The 26,803-nt window shown below is 36.9% G+C and overlaps 1 protein-coding gene across 1 annotated transcript in view; it reads right to left on the bottom strand.

Moving 5' to 3' along the window:
• Positions 1-1,610: 1,610 nt before the first annotated feature.
• Positions 1,611-26,803, bottom strand: part of TESPA1 (thymocyte expressed, positive selection associated 1) — a 39,367-nt gene continuing 14,174 nt past the window's right edge. The window contains exons 2-11 of the mRNA XM_074270103.1: positions 22,467-22,677; positions 21,689-21,731; positions 17,219-17,268; positions 16,537-16,590; positions 15,458-15,494; positions 14,799-14,897; positions 13,657-13,865; positions 11,905-12,872; positions 11,254-11,350; positions 1,611-3,049 (exon numbers count right to left, since the gene is read on the bottom strand). Coding sequence (XP_074126204.1) covers positions 2,775-3,049; positions 11,254-11,350; positions 11,905-12,872; positions 13,657-13,865; positions 14,799-14,897; positions 15,458-15,494; positions 16,537-16,590; positions 17,219-17,268; positions 21,689-21,731; positions 22,467-22,629 — 1,995 coding nt within the window. The 5' untranslated portion in view covers positions 22,630-22,677 and the 3' untranslated portion in view covers positions 1,611-2,774. The remainder of the gene's footprint in view (positions 3,050-11,253; positions 11,351-11,904; positions 12,873-13,656; positions 13,866-14,798; positions 14,898-15,457; positions 15,495-16,536; positions 16,591-17,218; positions 17,269-21,688; positions 21,732-22,466; positions 22,678-26,803) is intronic.

Raw genomic sequence — 26,803 nt, 5'->3', positions numbered from 1 at the left:
TGCAAACTCCTTGAAGGCTGAGATTATGTCCTCTATAGAATCAATGCTTTACACATAACAGGAATTTAATAAACATTTGTTGATGAGGAGAACCAACAAAAAAAACAAACAAGCATTTATGATTTCTTTACTGTGCTAGACAGAAATATAAAAGCAAAAATAAAATAAAACAGTCTTTCACCTCAAAGACTTCATATTGTCCTCTTATCATGGGCCCATTAAATCCCAAAGTTGGAAGATGTCTTAAAGGTTATCTAGTTCATTCTCTGACCTAATGCCCAAATCTCTGCCGCCATGACCTTAACAGCTGGCAATCGAGTCAGAGGTTTTGTTCAGCTACTTTCATTTGACATTACCCTCTGAGTCTCTTCCATTTTCTGACAGCTCTGATGATTATAGGGCGTTTTTATGTTGAGCTGAAATTTTCTCTCCTGTAACTTTCATCCTCTGTGCTCTGAAGAGACATGAAATAAGCACAGTCCCTGTTTTTCTAGATGACAGCACTTCACAAATAGGATGACAATGATCGTGGCCCACATAAGGGTTCTATTATAAAGAACATTTTCCCTTTAGAGGTAAGACATTCCAGTTAATTCTCTAGAAAATACATCAGAGCTTTTAAGTTTTTCTTTTTTTGCTTTCAGAAAATTCTTTTTTATTTTATAAGGACTAGGAGGTGGGGATCACCTAGAGGAAGGTCACCTTTTCTTAATCAGACACAGGATCTGGAGTGACAGAGAGGGGCTGAATATTAAGGTTTAATATAGATGATCTGTTGAACAATGACTGGGGCAACTCTTAGTCCTCCATATTTTAGCCTTCTCAGAGGAGGAAAACAAGAGAATAGTATTTTTATAGTCTCCATTGTATGCTGGGATTCCTTTGTACTTTGGATTAGAACAAAGAGAAAACAATCACCTAGAGCACCTGATTTCATTGAAAAATCCCACTTCACCCTGTGCCTTTGGGTTTTTGGTGGCTGTGGAGCCACAAAAGGCAGGGCTCATCCAGGAAATAATGGGGCATCTCATGTTGGGGAAGGGGGAGGAAGAGGAACCAAACTGAGAAACTGTTACGACACTAAGGCAGCCTGAAAGTGGTTGAGCTGCAGATGTTGACAGTAACTCTGAAGAGGGCATTTCCCTCTCCCTCTTTCTGTGGCCAATTGCAGCCAACAGACTGAAGTAGGGCTTCTGGATTCCATTTGTAAAATGCTATAATTAGAGACAATTCCTTTAGAATGAGAGAGAGGAAAGAAATTAAACAAACACCAAAACTAGGTGAAGCCTCCTCTGTTACAGTAGATCAGATCCAGGCTTCTATTATTTCTGTTTTATTTGTAGAGGAAAAGTCCCTCTTTCCTGTTCACCTCCTCCACCCCTTCCTCCTTCCTTTTTCTGTTTCAAATTCTCTTGGTTATATTGCTGATCTGTGGTTTTTCATACACATGTATAGATATATTTATATATACACATACATGCATATATAGACATGCAGTTAATGAGTTGTCATGTCTGGCTCTTCATGATCCCATTTCCTCTCAAAGGCATTGGAGTTGTTTGCTATTTCCTTTTCAAGCTCATTTTCCAGATGAAGAAATTGAGGCAAACAAGATTAAGCAATTTATTCAGTCACATACTTATTAGGGATCAGGGTGGATTTGAACTCAGGAAAATGAGTCTTCCTGATTATAAGTGCATGCTCTCTGATTGTCTCTGTCTTTATCTCTCTGTTTCTCTATGCGTCTCTCTCTCTCTCTCTCTCTCTCTCTCTCTCTCTCTCTCTCTCTCTCTCTCTCTCTCTCTCTCTCTGTATGTGTTTCTATCTTTGTGTGTGTCTGTCTCTGTTTCTGTCTCTCTCTGTTTCTCTTTTTTTCTATCTTTATTTCTGTTTCTGTTTCTGTCTCTGTCTCTGTGTTTCTGTCTCTGTTGTGTTTTTTCTCTGTGTGTGTTTCTGTCTCTGTTTCTCTGTCTCTGTTTTTTATCTCTGTTTATTTCTCTCTGTGTCTTTGTCTCTTTCTGTTTCTGTCTCTCTCCCCTTTCTCTGCTTCTTTTTCTCTTTGTGTGTCTGTTTCTCTGTTCTGTATCTGTTTCTATTTCTCTCTCTCTGTTTCTGTCTCTCTGTATTTGTCTGTCTCTCCCTCTCTCCATATATGAATATACATGTATATTTACACACAGATATATGTATATGTGTACTATATTTACACACATGCCTATATGTTCACATATGTATATCCTCACATTGCATGTATATAATCCTTTTTATATGTAAAAAAGGCTTTCTCTTTATGGCCTCAAGTTCTCTGGTACTCTCTTTATGCCTGGGGAACCTAGTGTGCCTGGTTCTTTGAGGTCTAACACAGAGACCATGGAAAAGTTTGATGGTGGTGATGGATTTTTGTCATAATGTCAGTAACAACTTCATCTTTGAACAATACCTTCTTCCATGTTCTCCCAGGTATGACTGTGTCAGTTATCATGGGTGTCAGGTAGGAACTGTTTGAAATAAAGCTTCAAGGGTTAATTCTCTTCCTGCTGGGTTCCTAAAGTGTCCACAGAATTAGGACAGAAGGGGATACTGTTTGAACTTTGGCATGAGTAGAATCAAATGGAACTTGTGTCAGGAAGATGCCTTCATGAATTAGTCCTCTTCCTCTGGCATAATTTCTTTATAGATTTTTGTATACTAGTTGATGGCTGAAACTGTAAGACTCCATTAGTCTCTCTCCTCCCATCCTATTGATTCCTTCAGTCTTTAAATTTAGGGTTTGATTATGTTGCTCCCCAGGTACAACTTTCATCAGTCCTTCCATCTTTTCCTTTTATCTTAGACGAAGAGTGTGATCTGAGAAATGAGCCCTGTCCAGATACCTTTTGCCCACTCTGGGGTTTTGCTATGTTCATATCAGGTATCCTGAAAGTTCCTGGATCTAAGGACTGGATCCCCTGGAGAATCTTTTCAGTTGAAAGATGGTCAAGTGGAGGGGGTTGCTCCTCTACAAAGCCACTGCTATCAGAGTGGGTACTGTTGGTGTGAAGGAGAAAACCTGTAGTGGAGAAAAATAAGAGACCATAAGCAACTGGGATTAATTTTGAGAAGAGATAGGGCAGGGGAAACTTAGATATCTCCCATAAAAATTCTCTTCTGACTATAGGATCATAGAAGTACAAAGAGCCAGAATATTAGAGCCCGTAAGGCAAATCTCATTTTACAGATGGGGATACTGAGGCTTTATGATATGATATGATATAATACATAACATTTATTATTAATATTCTTCAAGGTTACACAGGGGTAGGACTCCTCTGTATCTGACTGAACTAAACTACTTTAGAATTCAACAGCTTTTGGTTTTTCTAATCAGTAATGTCCCACTTCAAAAATCTTTTCTATTTTTTCCTACTCAGCCTTCCTTTCTCACCTCAGTATTTACATAGGAAATTTCCCCAAAGTCAGAGATCTTTCCCTCTTGAAACTAATGTCTGTACATAGATGTAGCTCTTTAACAAGGATGCAAACTATGGTCAGCCAAAAGAGTCTGCCAAGAAGGAAAGTACAGGCTAAGCCATGTATCTGATCTAGCTCAGGGGGCTAGATAATGGCTTGAAGAGATAAAGATCATGAGTTTGACCCTAATATGGACCAATCTGCTTTTGTCCCTTCCACAGCCCTATATTGCATAGTAGAAATACTGCTGGGTTTGGATTTAGAAGGGTGACATTCAGGTCATAGACCTTAAGGATCACTTTGTCCAGTTTCTTCATTTGACCTCACAGCATGGAATGATCCTGGTTCCAAAATTTTCTAATTTTCTGTCCTGAATGAGTGAGCTAACCTCTAGAAGATGGCAGAATTACAAAATTATAAGGAGACATCTTTCCCAAGCCTCACTTGAAAAGATATATCTCCTCTTTAACATTCCTGAAAAATGGCCTTTGTTTCAATACATCAAGTATAGAGTAATCTACCATCACCTAAGGGAACACAGTCCACTTTTGAAGGGCTATGATTATGAGGAAATTCTTTCTATAGAAATCCTAAATCTGCATCTATTGATCCTATTTCTGCCTGCTGAGGAAAAGCAGAAAAAAATTTAATCTTGCTTTCCTGGGAAAGTCCTTGGGACACATGATGCTATTTACCATGTGCCCTGTGTCTTTTTTTCTCCTAACTAAACAAGTTTCCTTCAACCTGTTCTCATATGGAATGAACTTAAGCCTTTCCCTTTCTTGGCTGCTATCCTCTGTATATGTTCCAGCTTCAGAATGTCTTTCCTAAAACGTGGCACCAGGAATGGAATATAATACGTCCAAGTCCCAGTGAGTACAAATAATGAATTCTTTGAACTGGTTTCATGTATTCAAGTATGTACCATTTGAAGATATAATGATATAAAATATGGTAATTGATCCTAATTCAGAGGTGTATTCTAGATGTGGTCTACCTGGGACAAAGTAGAGGTAAGCCTTGTCTGGTTTGATGCAATCTAAGATTTGACCCTGTGTTTTCTTAACTGTATAATGGGATTAATATCCCTTCTCTCAGAGGATTGTTATAAGTGTCTAATGGAGGAATAATAAAGAAGCTTTAAGATTTGCAAAACACTTTATGTATACAATCTCATTTGAATAATATGTGTGAATGTAATTATTGCTAAGGATGGATAGAGCCTGGTAAACTTACCCTAGCTCAGTGTCAGGTGTTGGGTGAGAAGTATCACCTTTTTATACCATGGATCGGACACACATAATGTAAAGAGAGAGCATGTAGTGATACAACATAGGCAGAATGGCCATGATACAGGCCATACTGGAAGATAAGAGAATACAGACCCAGAAACAAAAAGTCCCAATAATATGCTAGACAAGCCAAATTGGATGGAACCTTAAAGATCACCTTATCCAATCCTATGAACTTAATAGAAAAAAAGCAGAGGTCCATGTAGAAGAGTTGAGTTGGTCAACCTCTTTTACCCCCTGATTCTCCAGCTGTGGCTCCTCTAGGGCAAAAGTTTAATTTTGGGGATGGCTTTCCTGTTCTCTCCAAGATCTGCTGATCTTCAGTCTGTGTTTAAAAATGCAGTCTTAACCCCAGTCAAATATATCTAAAAGTATCTAGTAATAGTTACCATGATATATCTCAGGGATACATAAAGATACTTTTAGAACATCCCCTCTTGGAAATGGCTAGCATGTTCTGCTTCTCCTCTCCAAGCACAGAACATCAAAAGTTGACTTTAGGGGTTGAATGAATCTCAAACATGATTTCTTCAAGTGTATCAATGACTGTCATAACAAAGAGGGATTAGACTTGTTTTGCTTGGCCCTAGTAGGCAGAAATGATAGTGTGATCAGTGGAAAATCCAGAGAGATAAAGGGGTACTTGAAATAAAAACTTCCCAAAGAACAATTTACAAAGAAGTAAAGAAAAGATGGACACTCATGAATATAATTTCTTCTACTAATATATATACTGTCTTGAAATTTCTTGTTATATATTTTGAATCCTCCCTAATGTTCTGCTGGACACATGACAATGTTCTCCTTTGCTTTGTATCCTTTTCTGATTTTCTTTCTTCTTATTCTGTTTCTTTAAATAAAATAAATCTGGTTATCAAAAAATTATCCCAACAATTATACCTTTCCAAAATGAAATAGACTTATCAAATAGTACATTTCTTATTATTAGAAGTCTTCTTGTGGAAGCCAGATGATCATTTGTTGGGGATAATGTTAGGATTAATATTTAAATGTGGGTTGAACTGAATGATCTCTGGGGTCTCTTCTCCATTTGAGTTTTTGGAGCTTTGAGGCCTTCAATATTATATAAAGCCTAGCTCTGTCCTCAAGAAAAATGGAAATGAAATGTGAAGAAATTCAAGAATAGGCAATCAGTAAGCATTTATTAATCATTTTCTAAGTGCCAGGCACTCTGCTAATGAGGTATTTGGAAGGGGTCTTTCTCAGAGAAGGGAAGGCATGGAAGAAGGCCCTCTATTTTCAGGAAAAGAAGGTATCAGATGAGTCATCTGAACTTGGAGCAATTGGAATGGATGAGATGATCCTGTTAGTTATTGTCAGAACCTCCCTTCTCACCTCTTCCCCCACATAGACATGCCATATAGCTAGAAATATGTGCACAGCTGTGTTCTGACATCATGAATCCAGGGGAGATAATTGCAGGCTGGGAGAGGCAGAGATGGGATTGTTTTTCATTGATTAGAGACCCTGCTTTACTTATCTCTGCCAATGGTAGAACAGAATGAATAATATTGTTACATATTTTAAATAGGGCCTTTAATCCTAGAAGTACGGATCTGTCTTTAGAACTTTTTGCCTTCCTACCATCCCTTTAGCCTGGGAAGGTTGAGGGGATCAAAGGAAGAGAAGAAAACTTACTACTTCTGGGAAAAGAGGCATTAGTTGTACCACAGACTGGAGTGTAAGAAGGTGTGGTTAAGGTTAAGGAGTCATTATATTATTTCTCCCCTTCCCTCAAAGTAAGACTCTCTCTCTCTCTCTCTCTCTCTCTCTCTCTCTCTCTCTCTCTCTCTCTCTCTCTCTCTCTCTCTCTCTCTCTCTCTGTATATATATATATATATAAATTATGAATCACAGGTTCATACATAGAACACTTGAATTGGAAGAGTTCCTGACTCTCTTATTGTAGAGAAGGAAGCTGAAACTCAGAGAAGGGATGCTACTTGCAAAGTCCACACAGGCACTTAATAATAGAACCAGTACCTGAAATGGATCTTCTGATTTCAGTAAAGTTGCTTTGTCCTGGGAGAATTTTATTAACATAGAGATTACACATTTAGACAAAAAGAGACTTCAGAGGCTTCATTCTAAGATTCTACAGAAATTGAGGCTCAGAAAGGCAAATGATTTGTTCAGGATCACACAACAGCAAGTGTTTAAGGTGGGATGTCTTTTTGAATCCAAGTCCACTGCCCTGTCAATTGATTCACATTGCCTCCCATTCTTCCAAGATCTCCAGTGGGAAAATGTTTCATCATGAATTTTTGTTGCTCCTTTTAGAACTTAACTTTCATTTCAAGACTTTTCAATTATATTTCCACTTGTTCTAACTGAAACATAACTTCCTCTGTGGTCATCCATTCATGATTCCTTTTTGGGTATGATCTACTCAATTTCTCTTCCTAACTTTCTATATGTTAAGAGAATGGTTGGAGAATAAATGAACACTTCCTATAGATCTGACTGATACTTTCAGAGTCTCCAGAGAGATTCTTTGTCACTCCTCAGAACATCTCATAACTCCTACATGTGGTAGCTCAAGAAAAATCTATCTTAGCATTTACTATTGCAAGTCTGACACCTGGTGGGGAAAGAGCAGTTGAACACTTTGGGATATACAGTCAATTCAAAATTATTTTCCTTGTTATACAGGGCATCAGAGATTCATAGAGGATAGTAGCTAGAAGAAATCTTACTTAATCTAGCCCCCTTGATTTTATAGGCCCATGAAAATTAATTTAATTGTCCTGTAGGAGAATGGAGATTAAATCATAGATCTTGACTCCACATATACATCCTCTTTTTTTATTCCATGAAGTAGATAAAGTAATGTTCAAGAATAATAATGATGTCAGACATTCCAAATAATTCCCCAAATATTTCTATTTCTCTTCAAAATGATTTCTTTTTTGTTTTTTAAAAAATTTTTTTATGTATTTAAATATGAAATTCTGAGAGTAATTCTTGGGCTTTAAGACTACCAAAAGGACCCACAAAACAAAAGAATCCTTGGCTTTATTTAAAGTTCTTCAAAATGATTTCTAAAAGAAAATCAAAATCATATCTGTGATTTCATCTGTGTGAGGGAACTTCCTCCATAGAGATCTTTTCTGTAACTTATATGCAGTCTTAGTAAGTTGTCTGGGACACTAAGAGCATAAATTGCCTTGGATCATACAATCAATATTTATCAAAGGCAAGACTTGATTTCAAAACTGGCCATCTATATATTATTCCAAGCTATTTCTCAGTAATATTTTATATGATGTCTTTGTGGGCAAAATCTTGATATATTCCAGTTTGTCAATGCTCCTTTCAAAATACAGGCATACTAAAATGGACATGAAACTCTAGATGTGGTATCTCTAGGGTAGAATATACTTCTTTCAGTTTGGACTTTGTTATTTCAGTTTAAGGTCACCTTAACTTTTGGAGTTGACAAGCCAAATTGTTGATTCATATCTATTTGGCAATCTACAAGTACCCCTTATACTCCTCCCATTGGAAGAACTGCAAACGGGTCTTTTTTCATTCTATATTTATTGGGTGACTTTTTTTTTTTTTTGATTTATACTAAGTGTTCACATTTGTCCATCTGACAATTTCATCTTGAATCTTTAGGCTATAGATCTCTTTTTGGTCCCTAGCTTTGATCCTCCGTTCTTTCTTTTGCTTCCTTTCCTATTCTCAGCCTCCTATCTGAATGAATCCCTTGGCTCTCTTCAATCTAGTTTACCCATTCTGCAGCAACTCTTAGCATTTATCTCTAATTGCCATTAGCAACTACTTTGTTTATTTACACACAAGTTGCCCCAAATATCCAATAATGAATTCCAGAGAGACAGACTAAGGGGGTAGTGCATGGAAAGCTAGGCTTGCCTATCAGGAAGATGAATTTCAAGCCCTTACTCTGACATGTACTGTGTGACCAAGGACACCATATTGACTTTCTCAGTACCTTCAGGCAATTTTCTATGACTTAAAATTACAGAGCAGATCTCCATGGAGGCAGCTTCCATTCTAAGATTTGCCTACATTAATTAAATCACAGGTCTATGCATATCTATCTATCTATCATCTATCTTTATAGATATGAAGAGATATATCTGAATGGACCTAAGCTTTATATTAATAATTGATAGCCCCAAATGGCAAATTATCTTTACCTTTTTATGTCTCTGCTTGTCTCTCTATTTTGATATAGATAAATCAATTTGGATGGGCCTGTAATTTATATAAATAATCCCAAACAGCAATTTTTTTGGGGGGGGACTTTCTTCCCTCCCTCCCTCCCTCCCTTCCTTCCTTCCTTCCTTTCTCCTTTCCTTCTTGCTTTTCCTAAATAAACAAAGTAAAAAAAAAAACAATATGTTCAATGAATGGGCACCTTTCACTTTAAGCATATTCCTCTGAGAAACTAGCAGTATTCTTTCCTTCCTTCCTTAATTTATTCTTTCATTCCTTTATTCCTTCCTTCCATCTTATTTATCTATCTCAAAGTAACAGAAGTAAGGTGAGGATAATTTGCTATTTTAGACTAACTGTTACCACTGAGGTTACCCTACTTTCACACACTTCCTCTATAGTATAGGGGTTTGCAAAAAAAAGTGAGTTGCATAGTAGAAAATAGTTCCTAGTATATATCAATTTGGATTTCTCTGGTGCAAATCTTCTATATAAATGTTAATGATGCCTAGAAAGAATTTTTTGGGTAAAATCAAGAAATTGGAGAAGCAAGAATGAAGAGATTCAGAATCCTAGATTAAAAAAATGATAGAAAGAACTCAGAGGCAGGAGGCAAAGGAAAGTAAATAAAAGAAAAAAATAATTGAGAGTTCACAAAGAACTAAGAGATATGTCACTTAAAGAGTCAAGATGAACTTTTCATATGGACAAATTTTAATATTGAACTTCGGTTCAAAAAGCTCACCCTGTGAATACAGGATGAAAAAGCTTGGTCTGACTTGGTAATAATTATAGCCCACCTTAACATACACCTCTGCCCCTGCAAAAATATCAAACAACAACTCCAAGATTATTTAATTGAACTTACAATTCATGAGTCAACAACATGAGCTAGCACTCTCCAGTGCCAATGCATCTTAAAATTCATTAACAAAGGGATAGTGTCCAGAATGAGAAGGACATTCTATCTCCCCAGTCATAATATACTTGGCCCAGTTCAAAACCCTTTGCTTAGAAGGAGTAGTGACAAATTTGAATACATTGAGATGAGAGCATCTAGATTGATAAAAGATTCAAAACCATGGTATAAGAAGACTGGTCAAAGGAATTTTAAAAAATGTTTAGTTTGAAGAAAAAACTCAGAGCAGACATTATCATAGGATCTGGGTTTAGGTTTGGAAGGGAGAAGAAATATAATCCACTTCTCTATCTTCTCAGGTGAAGAAATTGAGGCACAAAGAGATTAAATTGTTTTTTTCAAAAGCAGTGGATAGAGTACAAGGACTGAAGTCAGGAGGACATGAGTTCAAATATTCTCAGACACTTAATACTTCCTAACTGTGTGACCCTGGGCAAATCACTTAAGCCCATTTGCCTCAGGGGGAAAAAAAGCTTGGAAAGTTATCATATAAAAGAGAGAGTTGATTTATTTTCAGAGAGTAGAATATAGACAGTGAATAGAAGTTGTATGGAGGCAATTTTTGGCTTAATTTTAAAACAAGACTTTCTATATTGGAATGATTTGCAAGTGGAGTAAGTCTTAGGAGACAGTAGGTTCCCCATCATTGGTTAACTATCTTCAAATGGATTCTGGATGATGATTTTTAGTATGCTCTAGATAGCAGTGTGGTTTGGTTAAATCGAGGGTCCTTTTCAGCTAAGAGATTCTATGATTATATTAGTAAGGCTTGGTGAGCACCTGTCTGTCTAAACTAGGGAAAGAACTGGGAAAGCAGACTCTTGCTTCTTTGGTGGCTAGAATGGGAATATCAGGGCCTTTCAGCCTGGATTATGAGGAGGTGGGGACAACTGGGTAGGAAAGACACATTTCATAGGGAACTATAGAGAGAAGGGATTAGGTTAAAGATAGACATCTATATCAAAGACGGTTTGAATGAACATAGTTTCTAAACTTGACAAAGATAATCTCAGTTCATACTGCTTATGTCTGCTATCACCACCTATAAGAAATGTGTGTCCTACTCAATTCTCATGCCTTTGTTAAGATAGCTTTCATTTTTTCTGAAGACACTCAACCCAAGGTGTTTGTTCAAGATAAAGGAGTTGTGAGAGAGGAGAGCAAGGAGGTTCTCAATTCTATAAGTTCAAAAAAGAGTTTGCCTTGAGTGATGATACCAGAAAATATCAAAGACATGATTCCAAAATATGGGCATTTCCTCTGGTTTCCCAAGTGTTTAACTTATCAAGTGAGACTGAAAGCAGGTGTCAAGGGGATTTGTCCCCTTGGCTGTCTCACTTTAGGGACTCCCAGGGACCAGAATATTTTTTCTTGAAGAATACTTACTCCTGTGTTTCCATCCAGAGATGGCTTGGGATAATGGGCAGAGACACTCAGGTTCAGTGACCCAGTTGCTCTCTTCTTCATCACTATTGCTATGTACCTAATAGCAGGAAACATGAAAAGTCCTTATAAGGAGCTGTATTGGATAAGGTTGATCCTGGTGGATAGTGCAATAGAGAGAGTAAAATCTATTACGAACCAGAAAGCCTAAACTTACTTACTATGGGATAAAGAATTATGATAAAAGAATTCAGGTTCATGGTATCTATTTTTTTAATGTGAAGTATATATAAAATCATATGCATATGACTAAGTCAACTGATTGGGTACTTTTTTGTATGCAGAATCCTACTATTGATTGGGGCTCTATATAAAGACAGAAATGAAGTTAAAAATTCCGCAATCTGTCCAAAGTCTAAAGAAGGACAAAACATGAATTCCTTTCAGCTAGATCTATCCTTAGGGGTGCAGGACACAGCTCTACATAATTGCTTGTAGAAGTTAGGATTCTCAGAGAGAGAACAATCTGGATTTTCTTTTGCTTTTTATATAGTTAAGTTCTATTTCTGTTACAACACTCAACAACACGACTGTCAACCCTAGGGCAAGGATTAAAAAAAAACAAACCCTTTATTTCCAGAATTCTTTACTCACCTCCTCCAAATCCAAGGAATCCCGTTGCTGTTCAGTGAACCTCTGAGGTATGGTATGGAGCAGGGCTGATCCCATTGAACTCTTCCCCAATTCTTCCTCAGGGGTGTCCTGTTCTAAGGAGCTGACTCTCCTCCCCTTAATACCTTCATAGTTCCTCTGGAATAGCCGCCTTCTTGCTTGTCCTTTAACACTTCCAGAATACCTGTGGCTCCTGCAAAGCTTCAGGGAACTGTTAGCATCCTGTTCCTTATTTAAATGTGTCTCCTTTTTGATTTGCTGGCCCCACAATTCTGTCTCTCTAGCCCAACTCATCTGTTCCTTAGACTCTGTTCTCCACTCCAGACCTCCTCTAGTCTCTGGCTTTGCCATCTCACTGTCTGTGCAGTGGATGGATTGTTGAGTAGATGCCTCCCAAATATGTGGAGTGAATACTGCAGAGGGTTGGTTAGTGATGTAAGTGTTATCCCATTTAGTGTTTCTCTGTTCTTCCAGATTGTCCACAGTTTCTTCCTTTCTTATGTCTCTGCAATAGGAGGGCTTAGGGATAAGTCTCCCAGTTTGAAGAGGTGAGGGAATCCCCCACTGCGTCTCATCTCTGCAGCAGGGGTCTAGATAAGTCTTTCCACCTGTCCCCACCTGGAGAGAAAGCCTATCTTCCCTCATTCTGTCCATCACTTCCCATACTACTTGATCTAGACTATTTCTTTTAGTCGAAGAAGAGGGTGGAGATGGTCCATTCCTAGGGGTTGTATATAGGCACATCTTGGATACTGCTTTCCGAAGGCGCTCCACAGGAGATCGGGCCTCAGGTTCTGGGGGATGGACCCGGATGAGGGGTGCATCAGCAGCACTGGGCCAGAACAATTGAGATGGCATGAACTTTTGGACAGGAGTCTTGGACACATAGGAGTAAAGGCAGAAAAAGGCATCAGCGGTGGTAGCCAGTGTTTGCACTTGCTTAAACCGACCTGTGGACACAGAGATTGAAGGCAGTGAACATGACAATGAATCATCAGTAACTTCTAGGATCCCCTTGGAAACTTCTGGAGAAAGTCTGAAATCGCTTTGGAAACTTTCCAGAAATGATTAGAAACAAAGGAAGGGTGCTGTTTAACTTCATTGGCTGGATTGGGAATTCAGAGAATCTCAGAGTTCTCAGGGTTCCCAGAGGCTATCTGGGCCAATCTGTATCTGAACAAAAGTAATCTCTTCTACAAATACTCCAACAAGCAGTCTCTCAACCCCTTGCTTGAAGATCTTTGTTAATGGGGAATTTACTCCTTCTTGAGGGAGCCCATCACACTTTTAAAAAGCCTTGTTAGAGAAATTTTTCTGAGTTGAGCTGCTCCAAGTTAAGAGGTGAAGCTCAGTGCCTTTTCTACTGTGCCATTCAGCCTCCCATCACTTATCTTCCCTGATCCTGATTGAGAGAAAATGGATCTAAATTATAAACAAAAAGACTCCCTAGTATAAGGGGAAAATGCCAAAGATTTAGAATTAGAAGAAGCTGCTTCAAAACCCTGCTACTTGCTACCTGTATGATCTTAGCTAAGTCACATCTCCTCCCTTCATTTTCCATATCTATAAAATAAGATTTTGAATTCAATTCTAGATTATGATCAGATCTTTAGGAATCCAGCTAAGAAATACTGGAATATATTGTCAAGAAGACTGCCTGCCTGAACTTAGAGCATTCAGCCTTGATGGGGGGTCAGGGGGAAAAGTGGAAGACTGACCTTCAATGACACTTACTGGCCAGCATCAAGCAGGGGTCTTCCATTTCTATCCTTTGTACTTGAGCCTTTAGGAAGACCTGAAAGTCAATGCCCTTTGCCTGGGAGGGGGTGGTGAAGAAGCGGGCAGGAATTCGAGATGCTGCTCTATGATTGTCTTGAGCAAAGCCTAGGCTGAAGAGGACATCTTCTGCATCTTCCTGAACTTTGTCCAAAATCTCTGAGATGCTATGGAAAGAGAAAGATGGAGCCAGTGAGAGCATCCTATGCCAATTAGTTTTATTACAGGGAAGAAAGGAAAGAAGGAAGGAAGGCATGCAGAGAGGGGTAGAGGGAGGAAGGGAAGAAATGAAGAAGAGAAGGAAAGAGACAAGGGGGGGAGGGAGGGAGAAAGGAGGGAAGGAAAAAGGAAGGGAGGGAGAGAGGGAATGAGAGAGGGAGGGAAGAAAATCCATTTTGCATCTTAGCTTCTATACATCCTAGCTGGGCCAATCATCTCACCTCTCATATTTTCAGTTTCCTTACCAGTGAAAGCAGTTATACACAAGGTTGTTATGAAGAAAGTGCGTTCTAAATCTTAAATGACTTAGAAATCTAAGCCCATGCTCTTTCTCTGCCTACTCCTGCCACTAGGACTTTAACTGCTCAATAATTCTATCTGCAAAATAATCCCTTATTATTCTAAGGATGTATTTGCACCCAAGTCTTTCAAGTATCTTTGCTCCCCATTTTCCAATAAAGAAACTGAAGCTCAGCAATGTTAAGGTATTGGCTTGGGGTCACGTAAATTGTAAGGTGGGAATGTGATTTAAAAATCAAATGTGCTTCTATAAATATTTATTTTGACTTGCTTATTTTTACTGGCACTTATTAACTAGTCAATTCTCAGTCCTGCAATATTACTATCTTAGTATTGCCTTTTCAAGACTAATAAGTCTAATGCTCAAAGGGTGTCTATTTTTCAAATTGGACTCAAAAAATGGGATAGGACAGGAAATGAATGAGTTGTGATCATTCATTTGATATTAATTCCTATTTGTCAATTGAGAAATGAGAAATGACCCTCAGGAAATAGGTTCTAAAAGGAGACTGAAAAAGGAAGAAGGTAGACTCAAAGTGGCGTGAAAGTTTTGCTTCCCAGATCTGCCATGCATTTCCTACCTTGAACTGGTTTTATTGGTTCCAGTGGTCATATTACTAGATGCCATACTGCAGCCAAGATTGAATAGATGTCCTGGCTTGGTTGTCTCCAGGAAACTCCTGCAAGGATTAAAATTGCTATTGTCAACCTCTATTCCAAGAAGTTCCATCTATTATAATTCTTCCCTAGGGTATTCTCAGCAAAATGGATGATGGCAGTGGTGGTGGGAGTTATGATTTAATTGCCACCTGGATCCCCTTCTGGATATTCCCATCTCCCATTGGACTCTCCAATTCCATATCTGGACATCACCTCAATTCCCTCTTAATGTCTTTCTTTTCTCTGTCTCAGTGTCTATATGGACCACTTTCATCTTTTATTAAGTACTCTCATTCTCTTCTAAGCAAACTCATACTTTCTGGTGGATATCCTCATTCCTAGTCTATTTATCCAATTTGCATGAGTTGTTAGTTGCCAGAGGGACCATAGAGTCTCACTTGGTATTTTTGAGTTCCATGGGCAGTATTTTGGGTGTGGGATGGTGTAGGCCTATTTCATCAGGCCAGGGTAACATGAGGAATATATATTTGGGGTATTCTACAGGAGAGACGGAAGTATCCTGAGTCCACCTACCTGATTGCCAGGCAGGGCATTACTGGGAATAGCCTTCATCACTCACCTGGAAAGGGGTTTGCCATTGGATGCTAAAAGAATTGCTGAAGGATGGAGAAAAAAGGAAAGAAAAACAAGGAAACAATGAAAAAGAGTGGTCATTTTTCCATCTTGTCCCAATCTGACTCACCAGTCCTTCTTCCTTTGTTCCTTTCTACTTCTATCTGCATCACCTTTTATATTCCTGTTTTTCATCCCTGAGAGTATCTAGTCTACCCTTCTATCAGTTTAATGAGAAGGAATTGTAAACTGAGTATGATATATGATATAGGATATTATGTAATGGAATGTTAATGTTCTATAAGAAATGATGAGCAGCCTGATTTCAGAAAATCCTGGATTTACATGAACTGATGCTGAGTGAAGTGAGCAGAATCAGGAGAACATTGTACATAGTGACAGCCAGATTATGTGATGATCAATTGTGATACCCAGCTCTTCTTAGCAACACATTGATCCATGACAATTCCAATAGACTTGGGATGGAAAATGCTATCTATGTCCAGAAAGCACTATGGAGATGGAATGAGGATTAAAGCATACTGTTTTCACCTTTTTTATTTGTTTGCTTTTTCATGTATTTTTCTTCCCTTTGCCCTAAGTTTCCTTTCACAACATAATCAATATGGAAATATGTTTAAAATGATTGTACATGTATAAACCATATCAGATTGTTTGCTATTTTGAGTAGAGGGAAGGAAGGGAGAGGGAGAAAATAAAATTTTCAATTCAAAATGTTACAAAACTAAATGTTAAAAGCTAACTTTATGTGTAATTGGAAAAATAAAATACTATTGAACAACAGAAACTTAAAGTAATTTGCATTAACATGCCACTCCTTTAAGAACCAATTTTTAAATTTATTTTTAAAGGCTTAGATATAGGGATGCTAAGGGATGCATTTCTAATAGTAGAATTTCAGAAAGAAGTGTGTGTATGTGTGTGTATGTATGTATGCATCTATTTGAATTGGAGGTTTTTCTGCATAATTCTAATTTCACAATGTTGGCGGTATCCTAATCCCTCACCAGCCCCCATATTCTAAATCTGTACTCTTGATAATCCCCTCAGACCTTTAGCTCTTACCTTCTGCTCCCAAAGTCAGGTCATCATCAAAACTGGCTTCATGGCTGGGACATCCTTAGACAAAACCAAAAACCAAGAAGATCTCAGTCAAAAGAGAGTTGCTTTTCCAAAATATAGAAAAATAGAAGAGCCTATTATGTATACAACCATACATACATGCAAACAAAATCATAATATATGAAACTACACATAAACTCATGAGTAAGTATGCATACATGTACACACAAATGAACCACAAATCTCTGCATATTCATATTTAGATATACACAATATATACACATATAACTAAAATTTCCCTTCCCCTATTCCCCACCCCCACAATCAATTACACACAATCACATATACTGTGTAGGGATTATCTATTGCCTTTAGAGAGATAGGATATTGCCAATAGATAATCTATTGCCTTTCTTGGTATCCCTAATGCTTACCACAGTGTCTACCACATAGTAGGTGCTTTAAAAATATTTACTGACTGATTAGTAATGTGAACAAGAATAAGTTTTGCTGTCATTTGAAAAATGTATATGGAGAAAATCAATTGACCCATACTTTGAGCTATCAGTAATCTTCCATCTGAGCTTCTAGAGATCAATGGCATATATTTGCCAGAAAATACAAATTTTTTTAAATAGTCAGAATTAACAAAGAGAACAAGGAAGTGAATATTTTTAGTGCTCACCACCATAGAGGGACAGATTGAGCTCTTCAGGAAATCCTTCCTCAGGGAATCTGAAATACAGAAAGGTGAGGTTTGCTCTACTTTATCATAAAGATCATAGAATTTTCCTGGAAGCTAGATGGACACTCATGTTTCTCCCAGGTTAATAGAGATACTAAGTGAAGTAAGCAGAGTCAGGAGAACATTGTAAACAGTAACAGAAAAATTATGTGGTAGACTCAGCTCTTTTCAGCAATAAATTGATCCAAGACAATTTCAAAGACCTGGAATGGAAAATGCTATTTGCAACCTGAGAGAGAAATGGGGAGATAGAAGCCATTTTCACCTTTTGAAAAAAAATCATTTGCTTTTTTGTGTTTTTCCCCTTTAGCTCTAAGTTTTCTTTCATAACATGACTAATAAGGAAATATATTTAAAATGTAAATATATAAACTTCATCAGATTGTTTGCTGTTTTGAGGAGAGGGGAGGTGCGGGAGGGGAAGAAAAGAAAATTTGGGACTCAAAAATCTTACAAAATTTTGTAATTGGAAAAATAAAATACTATTGAACAACAACAAAAAGAGCTTCTATTCAAATAGTTTTCCAACTCCTCATTCTTTGTATCTAACTCTAGTCTCTCTCTTGAGTACCCACATCACCAAGTGTCTTTTAGATATTCCTAACTGCATGTCCCAAAGTAATCTTAAATGTAAAATATCCAAAATCAAACTCATCTTTTCCTGCAAATTCTCTCTTCACCCCAACTTCCCTATTATTGTCATTTTCTCAATTACTCAGGCTTGCAGCCTCAGAATTCTCTCTGACAGAAACTATATTTTCTCATTTCAACTTTTACAATTCTCATTATATGTCCCTTTTCTTCACTTACACAGATACCACTCTAGTTCAGATCTTGATCATCTCTTGCCTTCTCCATTCTTTAAGTCTTTTCCATTGTTTAGTCTTTCCAATCTACCCCTATTCATCTGCCAAAGTAATTGTCCTAAAGCTTCAGGTTGTCCATATCATATCTTACCCATACTCAAAAACAAACAAACAAACAAAAACAAACCAAACACACGTTATTTCCTGGATTCTTCCTGCCTTTCCAAGTTTTTGTTTTTCTTTTTATTGTACTCCCATAAAAACTGTGATCAAGTTCCACTGGCCTTCTTGCTTTTTTAGCATATGACACTTAATTTCCCATCTTCATACCTTTACATTGGCCATTGCTTGTCACTGTAATGCTCTCCTTTGTCCCTTCTACCTCTTAAGTTTTGCTGTCTTCCACTCATGAATCAGTTCACATCCCTCTCTCAATCTTCTTTTTATATCAGGTATGTTCTTCCCTATTAGAATGTGAACTTTTTGAAGATGTGGCCTATTTTTGCCTTTCTTGCACTTAGCATATTGCTTGGCACATAATAAGTATTTAATAAATGCTTTTGATTGGCTGATTTCCCATGTCAGGGAGCTGTCAGGTTTCTCATGTTGTGCAAGGAATGGCAAGGAGTGTTTGCTTCATATTCCCACTGAGTTGACTCTTGATTGAGGTTAAACTAGAGGTATAGATTAATTAGATTTTAACAAAGCATTTGACAGCATTTCATGCTTCCTTGAGGGTGGTAAGCTATGAGCTAGATGATTATATAATTAGGTGATTTCAAAACCAGTCGAATGATTAGCTCTATATGGGAAAATGTTGCCTATCAGATCTATAGATAAGGGAACAGTACATGACTAACCAAAACATAGAGAGGATTAGAGGAAGTAAAGAGATAATTTTGATTACATGACCTTTAAAAACTTTTACACCAACAAAACCAATATAGCCGAAATGAAAAGACTGGGGGGAAACATTTATAGTAAGTTTCTCTGACAAAGGTCTCTTAAATGTATGTGGAATTGAATCAAATTTATAATAATAAGTAACATTTTCCATTTGATAAATGAGGAAAAGATATGAATAGGCATTTTTTTCAGAAGAAAGAATAAAAGTTAAGAATAATCATATGAAAAAATGCTCCAAAATCACTAAGAATTAGAGAAGTTAAAATTAAAGCAACCCTGAGGTATGACTTTACATCTATCATCTTGGCTAATATGACAGAAATGAGAAATGACAAAAGTTGGAGTAAATGTGGGAAAATGGGTGCACTAATACACTGTTAGTGGAATTCTGTTCCAACCATTCTGAAAAATCATTTGTAACTATGTCTTTGATTCATCAGTGCCACTACTAGCTCCATATTCCAGAGATCAAAGAAAAAAGAAAAAGGACCCATATATTCAGAAATATTTATATCAGCTCTTTTTGTGGTAGCAAAGAAATGGAAATGAAGAGGATGCCCATCAATTGGAGAATGGCTAAACAAGTTGAGGTATGTGATTGTGATGGAAAACTATTGTGTTGTAAGAAATAAGGAAGGATGGTTTCAAATTTGGGAAGACTTATATACACTGCTGCAAAGTTAGCAGAATTAGGAGAACATCGTATGCAATAAAAGTGTTGTAATCCTAATTAACTGTGAAAACTTGACTATTCTGAGCAACACAATGATCTACAAATCATCTATTGTTTTGTATTAACCATGCCATAACTTCCCAACTTATTTGTTTTAACCAATATATTATTTTATTTTTCTGTATTTTAGATAGAATTTACATTTTCACAGGGATTTGTGACTTAAAGAGTACTTTACTCATTATAGTTACTTTGCTTTCTAATTTCAAATCATAAAAGTCTTCTGAATATGTAGAGAAATGTGATGCATATAAGTGAACACCTTGCCCATGGCTTCATTGCTAGTAATTGTCAGAATTGGGATTTGATTTCAGGTCTTCTGTCTCACTAACCCTCATAAATAGCAAGTAGAATATTTGGATTAATACTAATCATAACCCACACCTAATACCATATACCAAGATAAGGTCAAAATGAGTTCATGATCTAGACATAAAGGATGATATTATAAACAAATTAGAAGAACATAGGATAGTTTAACTCTCATTTCTGTGGAGGAAGAAGAAATTTGTGACCAAAGAAGAACTGGAGATCATTATTGATCACAAAATAGATAATTTTGATTATATTAAGTTAAAAAGTTTTTGCACAAGCAAAACTAATGCAGACAAGATTAGAAGGGAAACAATAAATTGGGAAAACATTTTTATATTCAAAGGTTCTGATAAAGGCCTTATTTCTAAAATATATAGAGAATTGACTCAAATTTATAAGAATTCAAGCCATTCTCCAATTGATAAATGGTCAAAGGATATGAACAATTTTCAGATGAAGAAATTGAAGCTATTTCTACTCTTATGAAAAGATGCTCCAAATCACTATTGATCAGAGAAATGCAAATTAAGACAACTACAAACTTCTCAGATTGGCTAAGATAACAGGAAAAGATAATGATAAATGTTGGAGGGAATATGGGAAAACTGGGACACTAATGCATTGTTGGTGGAACTGTGAACGAATCCAACCATTCTGGAGAACAATTTGGAACTATGCTCAAAAAGTTATCAAATTGTACATACCTTTTGATCCAGCAGTGTTATTGCTGGGCTTATATCCCAAAGAGATCTTAAAGGAGAGAAAAGGGTCCACATGTGCAAAAAAGTTTGTGGTAGCTTATTTTGTAGTGGCAAGAAACTGGAAACTGAATGAATGCCCATCAATTGGAGAATGGCTGAATAAATTGTGGTATATGAATATTATGTAATATTATTATTCTGTAAGAAATGACCAACAGGATTGATTTAAAAGAGGCCTGAAGAGACTTACATGAACTGATGCTAAGTGAAATGAACAGAACCAGATCATTATACATGGCAACAACAAGACTATACGATGATCAATTCTGACAGACGTGGCTCTCTTCAACAATGAGATGATTCAAACCAGTTCCACTTGTTCAGTGATGAAGAATGCCATTTATACCCAGAGAGAGGACTGTGGGAACAGAGTGTGGTTCACAGCATAGCATTTTCACTCTCTTTGTTGTTGTTTGCTTGTATTTTATTTTGTTTCTCTTTTTTCTTGTGCAACACAATAATTGTATAAATATGTATGCATATAGTGGATTTAATATATATTTCTTCCATGTTTAACATAGATTGGATTACTTGCCATTTAGGGGAGGGCATGGGGGAAGAGGAGATAAATTGGAATACAAGGTTTTTCAAGTGATAATACTGAAGAATTGTCCATGCATATGTTTTGAAAAATAAAAAACTTTAATTTAAAAAAAAGGAATAAGAGAAATGTGAATCATAAAAATTTTAATCTGTAAAGTTCTAGGCCCATATTCCATCCACTAATCCTAATCCTAAAGTCTTGAATCAATAATAGGATACACTTCAATCTTAAACACTTTCCTACTGTCTCTTTCCAAATTCAGAGTGAAAGTTTAAGGCAGGAATTAGGGAACTTATCTCTTTCTCACTTTATCTTACCTCTCACAGGCCAAGCTTCTGTACTTACCCACAGTCCTGAAGCCAGTCTTCAATCTTATTTGTGGGACTCTCTAAAGAAATCAGAAATTAATAAGACTAAGTCAATGAGAGAATCAAAGTAATCTAGTACCCTTTCCCAGTCTGCTCTTCCTAACTTCCTCTACCTGCCTCATTATCAATAGCCACACATTTCAGTCTTAGTGACATAGTACTTTTAGTACTTAGACTTGCCTTTTCTTTGAAAGATTCAATACAATAAAAGTATTATTTCTCTTGTTTAGTTGGATGACCTTCCCAATGTAAACTAGGTGGTTACCTTGGGAAGTAGGGCAATGTTTATTTCTGAAGAAATAAAGGTGATTATCCAAAGTCTATCATTGAGGAAAAAAACAGGAATCCAGATCTTTCAACTCCCAGTACAATGTTTTTTCCATGCCAAGTTATAATAAATCAAATTAGTTCTAGGGTACTAATTACTTGCAAGGCTGAGCTATTTTAGTATCCTAATAGTGCCTCCTCATTGTCAGATTCCTTAACATTGATTGTCTGTTTCTCCTTCTGATCTGTTCTCACTCAACCACTCACACATTCATACATTCATTCATTCACCAAACACTTCTATTCATCAGCTTCTATGGGCAAAGTATCCTCAGTTTTATGCCCAATGCCTCAACTGTTCTTAGCCCTCTGACAGTGGTCAAAATAAGGCTTTATACTCTATAGTCTGTCCAGCTGTGCCTAGCATTATTTTCCCAGAGAAGCCCACTCTGATGGCTTGAAGTCCTTCTGAATGCCTAACTTCTCACCTTCTAAGAAAACATCATCCAGGTTGGGAGGCTCAGGGTCTGGAACATCTTGCAGGGCAGCTGCTGCCTCTTCTTCTAGGATCTGTGTCTGCCAGTTGTGGGTCTTCTGCAGCCATGCCCGCCGCTTTTCCCAGGATGTGGGACTGAGCACAGAGCCCTCCATGACTTTCAGTGGGACTTCAGAGCATTCCACAGCTACAGTGAGGCTGATCTGCAAGAGGAGCCACAATGACATCTATCTGACAAGCCAAGAAACCTCTACTTTCTAGTAGCTTATCCCATTTACCACCTAGCCTTACCCCCACTTTAGCTTGCAATTACTCAATTCCAATAAACTTGTGATGGAAAGTTCCATCTACATCCAGAAAGAGAACTATAGAAACTCAATGTGGATCAAAATATTATGGTATTTTCACCTTTGATTGTTGTTGTTATTTATTTACTTTTTTTTCTTTCTCATATATTTTTTTTTCATTTTGATCTGATTTTTTGAGCAACATGATGATTGTAGAAATATGTTTAGAAAACTTGCACATGTTTAACTTATACTGGTTTGCTCACTGTCTTGTTGAAAAGGGAAGGTGGGAGAGAGAGAAAAAATTGGGAACACAAGGTTTGCAAAAGTGAAAACTATCTTTGCATGTATTTGGAAAAATGAAATACTATTAAAAAAAGACAATTCTTAAATTAAAAAATCAATTCCAGGCCATTGAGAGCCAGCTTTCCCCCAGAAGAAATAAGAGAACTGGGGAGAAGGCATGAGACTAATTTCTCTTTTTACAATATCTTCCAACATGAATTTTGTCTAAGTATCTCCTTGTTAAAATTTTAAACTATTGCTTCTTTGATTATGGTTAATGATTACATAATAAAAATTATGATGGCTATAAGAATTATGATGTAGCTGACCTTATATTTGTATCAAACATTAGTTTGCAAAATGGTATATTATACAACCTATCACTGGATTTTTGTAATAATGCTGAAAAAAAAAAGGTGTCTTAGAGAGATTCACTGACTTCAGCTATAAAATGAAGAAGCTGAAATAGGGAGTCTCCAAGGACATTTCTAGTTCTCATATTCCATGAGTTTTTTATTCTGTGACTTGCCTCCTAGTTGCTCAACTAGATAATCACAGAGTTGGGACTATAAACCAAGTCTTCAGAGTCCCATTCTAGAATGCATTCTCCTTTTAAAAGTGGAAATATGGAAAGAGTGGTTACAGGGTCAGCCTTGGGGATCAGGAAGATGCAGTTTCAAGTCTTAACTCTGAAAGACACTTACTATGGGATCTTGCATTGATCAAACTTTCCAATATTCTAGGAGATTTTTAGTTTTGGAAAAGTAATTGATCTCCATGAATGGAAAGAGTTTCCATGTGTAGAGTTCCTCGCATTAATCAGAGAAAGAGAGAGCAACAGAAAGAGAGAAGAGAGAGAAATAGAGAGACGATGGGGAGGGAAGGAGACTGAAAAAAGACAGAGAGAGAGAAAAAAGAGAGAGAGAGAGAGAGAGAGATAAACAGACAGACAGAATAGTTTCTTTGGTAAAAAAAAATAAACAAACAAACAAATAAATAAATAAATAAATAAACTACTCAGATGACTTCAGAAAGGCCTGGAGAGATTTACATGAACTGATGCTAAGTGAAGCAAGTAGAACCAAAAGAACATTGTACGATGATCAATTCCGATGGATGTGACTCTTTTCAACAGTGAGATGATTTAGGCCACTTCCATTGGACTGGTGATGGAGAAAGTTATCTGAAGCCAGAGAGAAAAACTGTGTAGAATGAGTCGGTCTCAGCAATTATCCATAGCAGATTAGGAAATCCAGGTCCTTCTAACTCCAAGCCAAACCACGATTTTCTGATCATCTAGTTTCATGAGATGGGGAAAATGCAAAACATAGGGATGGTTCTCATCTTGACCAAGGCTATGTATCTTTTTAGTGGAAGAACCAGGATTCAAATTTAAATTTCTTGAATCTTAAGCCAATGCCTTCCATTATTCTTGTGCATAGCTGATGCTCTTCCATACTGGATCCAGCTTGTCAATATTCTTTCTAAGCTGTGATATATTTAAAACTGGATCTAATAAATCGAATAATGACACCTAAGAGTGAAGGGATACTTTTGGCTATAGCATCATACTCATTACCCATCTTGAATGGGCAATTCATGGAATTCTCAGAATTTTGTTTGTGTTTTTTTCCCATCCTGTATGTAAAACCTATTAGTGTGCGATCTTCCATTTCTGTCTATTAAGTTTTCATCTTATTTGGTTCCACCCATGGTTTTCTGTCTGTCAGCATTCTTTTTGAATCTTGATTCTATCACTGAATGTATTAACAGTCTGCTGTAGTTTCATGTCATCTATAAATTTGATAAGCATGGTATTTATGCCTTCATCTAAGTGCTAGATAAAAAAGATTGAACAGCATAAAATAGCTTTTCCTTATCAGATATTTCATAAGAACAGCTGAGAGCAAGAGCTTATGAGAAAAATAACAAGCCAGAACTGGGTGAAAGGGAGGAGGTAGCGCTAGAAAGCTGGCCAGATTTTGGGATGGAGATATTTTATGGCACTAGCAACAAGCTACAGAGTTAAATTGAAGCCCACTTCCATTAAACCTTACCTAAACTAATATTTAAACCTTGTATATCTTCATTAATAAATGGGGGGGAAAAAAGGGCTTTCATTGTAGTTTCCCAAGGAAACTCAGCCATTTCTTTTTTCCCTTTTGTGAGTCTTTCAGAGGAAGAATTGGCTGGGTGCTAGGAGATTGAAAATATATCACTTAAGTCATGGCAACATTCTGGAATCATCTCACAGCATTTCAGAGAAAAACTAACACAATGGCCAACTCAAAACTGGACTTCTGTTGTTAAGTCATGTTTGACTTCCTGTGTCCCCCACCTGGGGTTTCTTACTGGAGTGGTTTTGCCATATTTCTTCTTAAGTTCATTTTGCAGATGAAGAAACTGAATTAATTAAATGACTTGTGTAGGATGAAAAGGATTCCTACCACCCATTTATTGACAAAGGAAAATCACATATTAACAATATCTATGCTCTGTTCTATTTTTATTTATTTTGTTAAATACCTCCCAATTGCATTTTAATCTGGCTAAGGTTTCCAAATGTTTTGAAACTTCTTCACCACAAGTTTTTGATTTGAGTATTTAGGTATGAACTTTTGCAAAATGCTGTGAGATTGCAAGTTTGCAAGTATAAAACCATTCCCAAGAAGTCTCTCACATCAACTTTTTTGTGAAGGAAGAAAAAGTTTTTGTTTTTTGTTTTTGGTTTTTTTTTTTAGGTGGGGTGGAGGCATCTGACAGAAACAATTCTCGAGCATCAGAGATAGGAAGAAAACTAGAATTTATCAGTCCTTAGTTAGAGGCCGATCTCAACTCTCTTGCTACCTGTATTTCAATTGTAATTGGTTTCTTTCATAAGCATATGTATTTTAAGCATTTAAAAAATAGCATTCTAAGAAGTTTTGTAGGTTTTCCCCAGACTGGCAAAGATATGTGTGGCAAAAGAGATTAAGGGCTCTTTTTAGATGGAGGAGGCTAAACAACAGGGGTATTTCCACAGATAATGCTTAATTTCTTATCAGTCTCCACTCCTCCCACTTTCCAGTCCACTTCTTCACCTTCAGTTAGTATAGGTATAGGAGTTCCAAGGCTTTCTTACTTGGAACAGCAGCCTCTGAATTCATATTATAAGAAGAGAGTACAGGTTAGTATAATATGAACTGAATTTTGTGCCAGAAAAATGTGGGTTTTTAATCTTGGCTCTGGTACTTGGGCAAAATTCATTCATATTTTCTTATCCTTGTTTTCCTCATCTATAAAATGTAAAGGAAGAGAAGAATCAGAATGCCTTCAGATCTCTTCCCACTTTAGATTCTAAAATTCAATAAGGGCAAATCAGATTTTTAAAAAATCTTCTAGTAAAGGAATCCACATGTGCAAAAATGTTTGTGGCAGCCCTTTTTGTAGTGGCTAAAAACTGGAAACTGAGTGGGTGCCCATCAATTGGAGAATGGCTTAATAAATTGTGGTATATGAATGTTATGGAATATTATTGTTCTGTAAAAAATGACCAACAGGATGATTTCAAAGAGGCCTGGAGAGACTTAACATGAACTGATGCTAAATAAAATGTGCAGAACCAGGAGATCATTATACACAGCAACAACAAGATTGTATGGTGATCAATTCTGATGGACAAGACTCTCTTCAACAATTAGATGATTCAAACCAGTTCCAATTGTCCAGTAATGAAGAGAGCCATCTACACCCAGAGAGAGGAATATGGGAACTAAGT

This window comes from Sminthopsis crassicaudata, chromosome 5 (genome assembly GCF_048593235.1).
Source record: "Sminthopsis crassicaudata isolate SCR6 chromosome 5, ASM4859323v1, whole genome shotgun sequence".
NCBI classification, from domain to species: Eukaryota; Metazoa; Chordata; class Mammalia; order Dasyuromorphia; family Dasyuridae; genus Sminthopsis; species Sminthopsis crassicaudata.
Note: the sequence above shows the minus strand (reverse complement) of the source record. Positions and strands in the feature narration are given on the sequence as shown.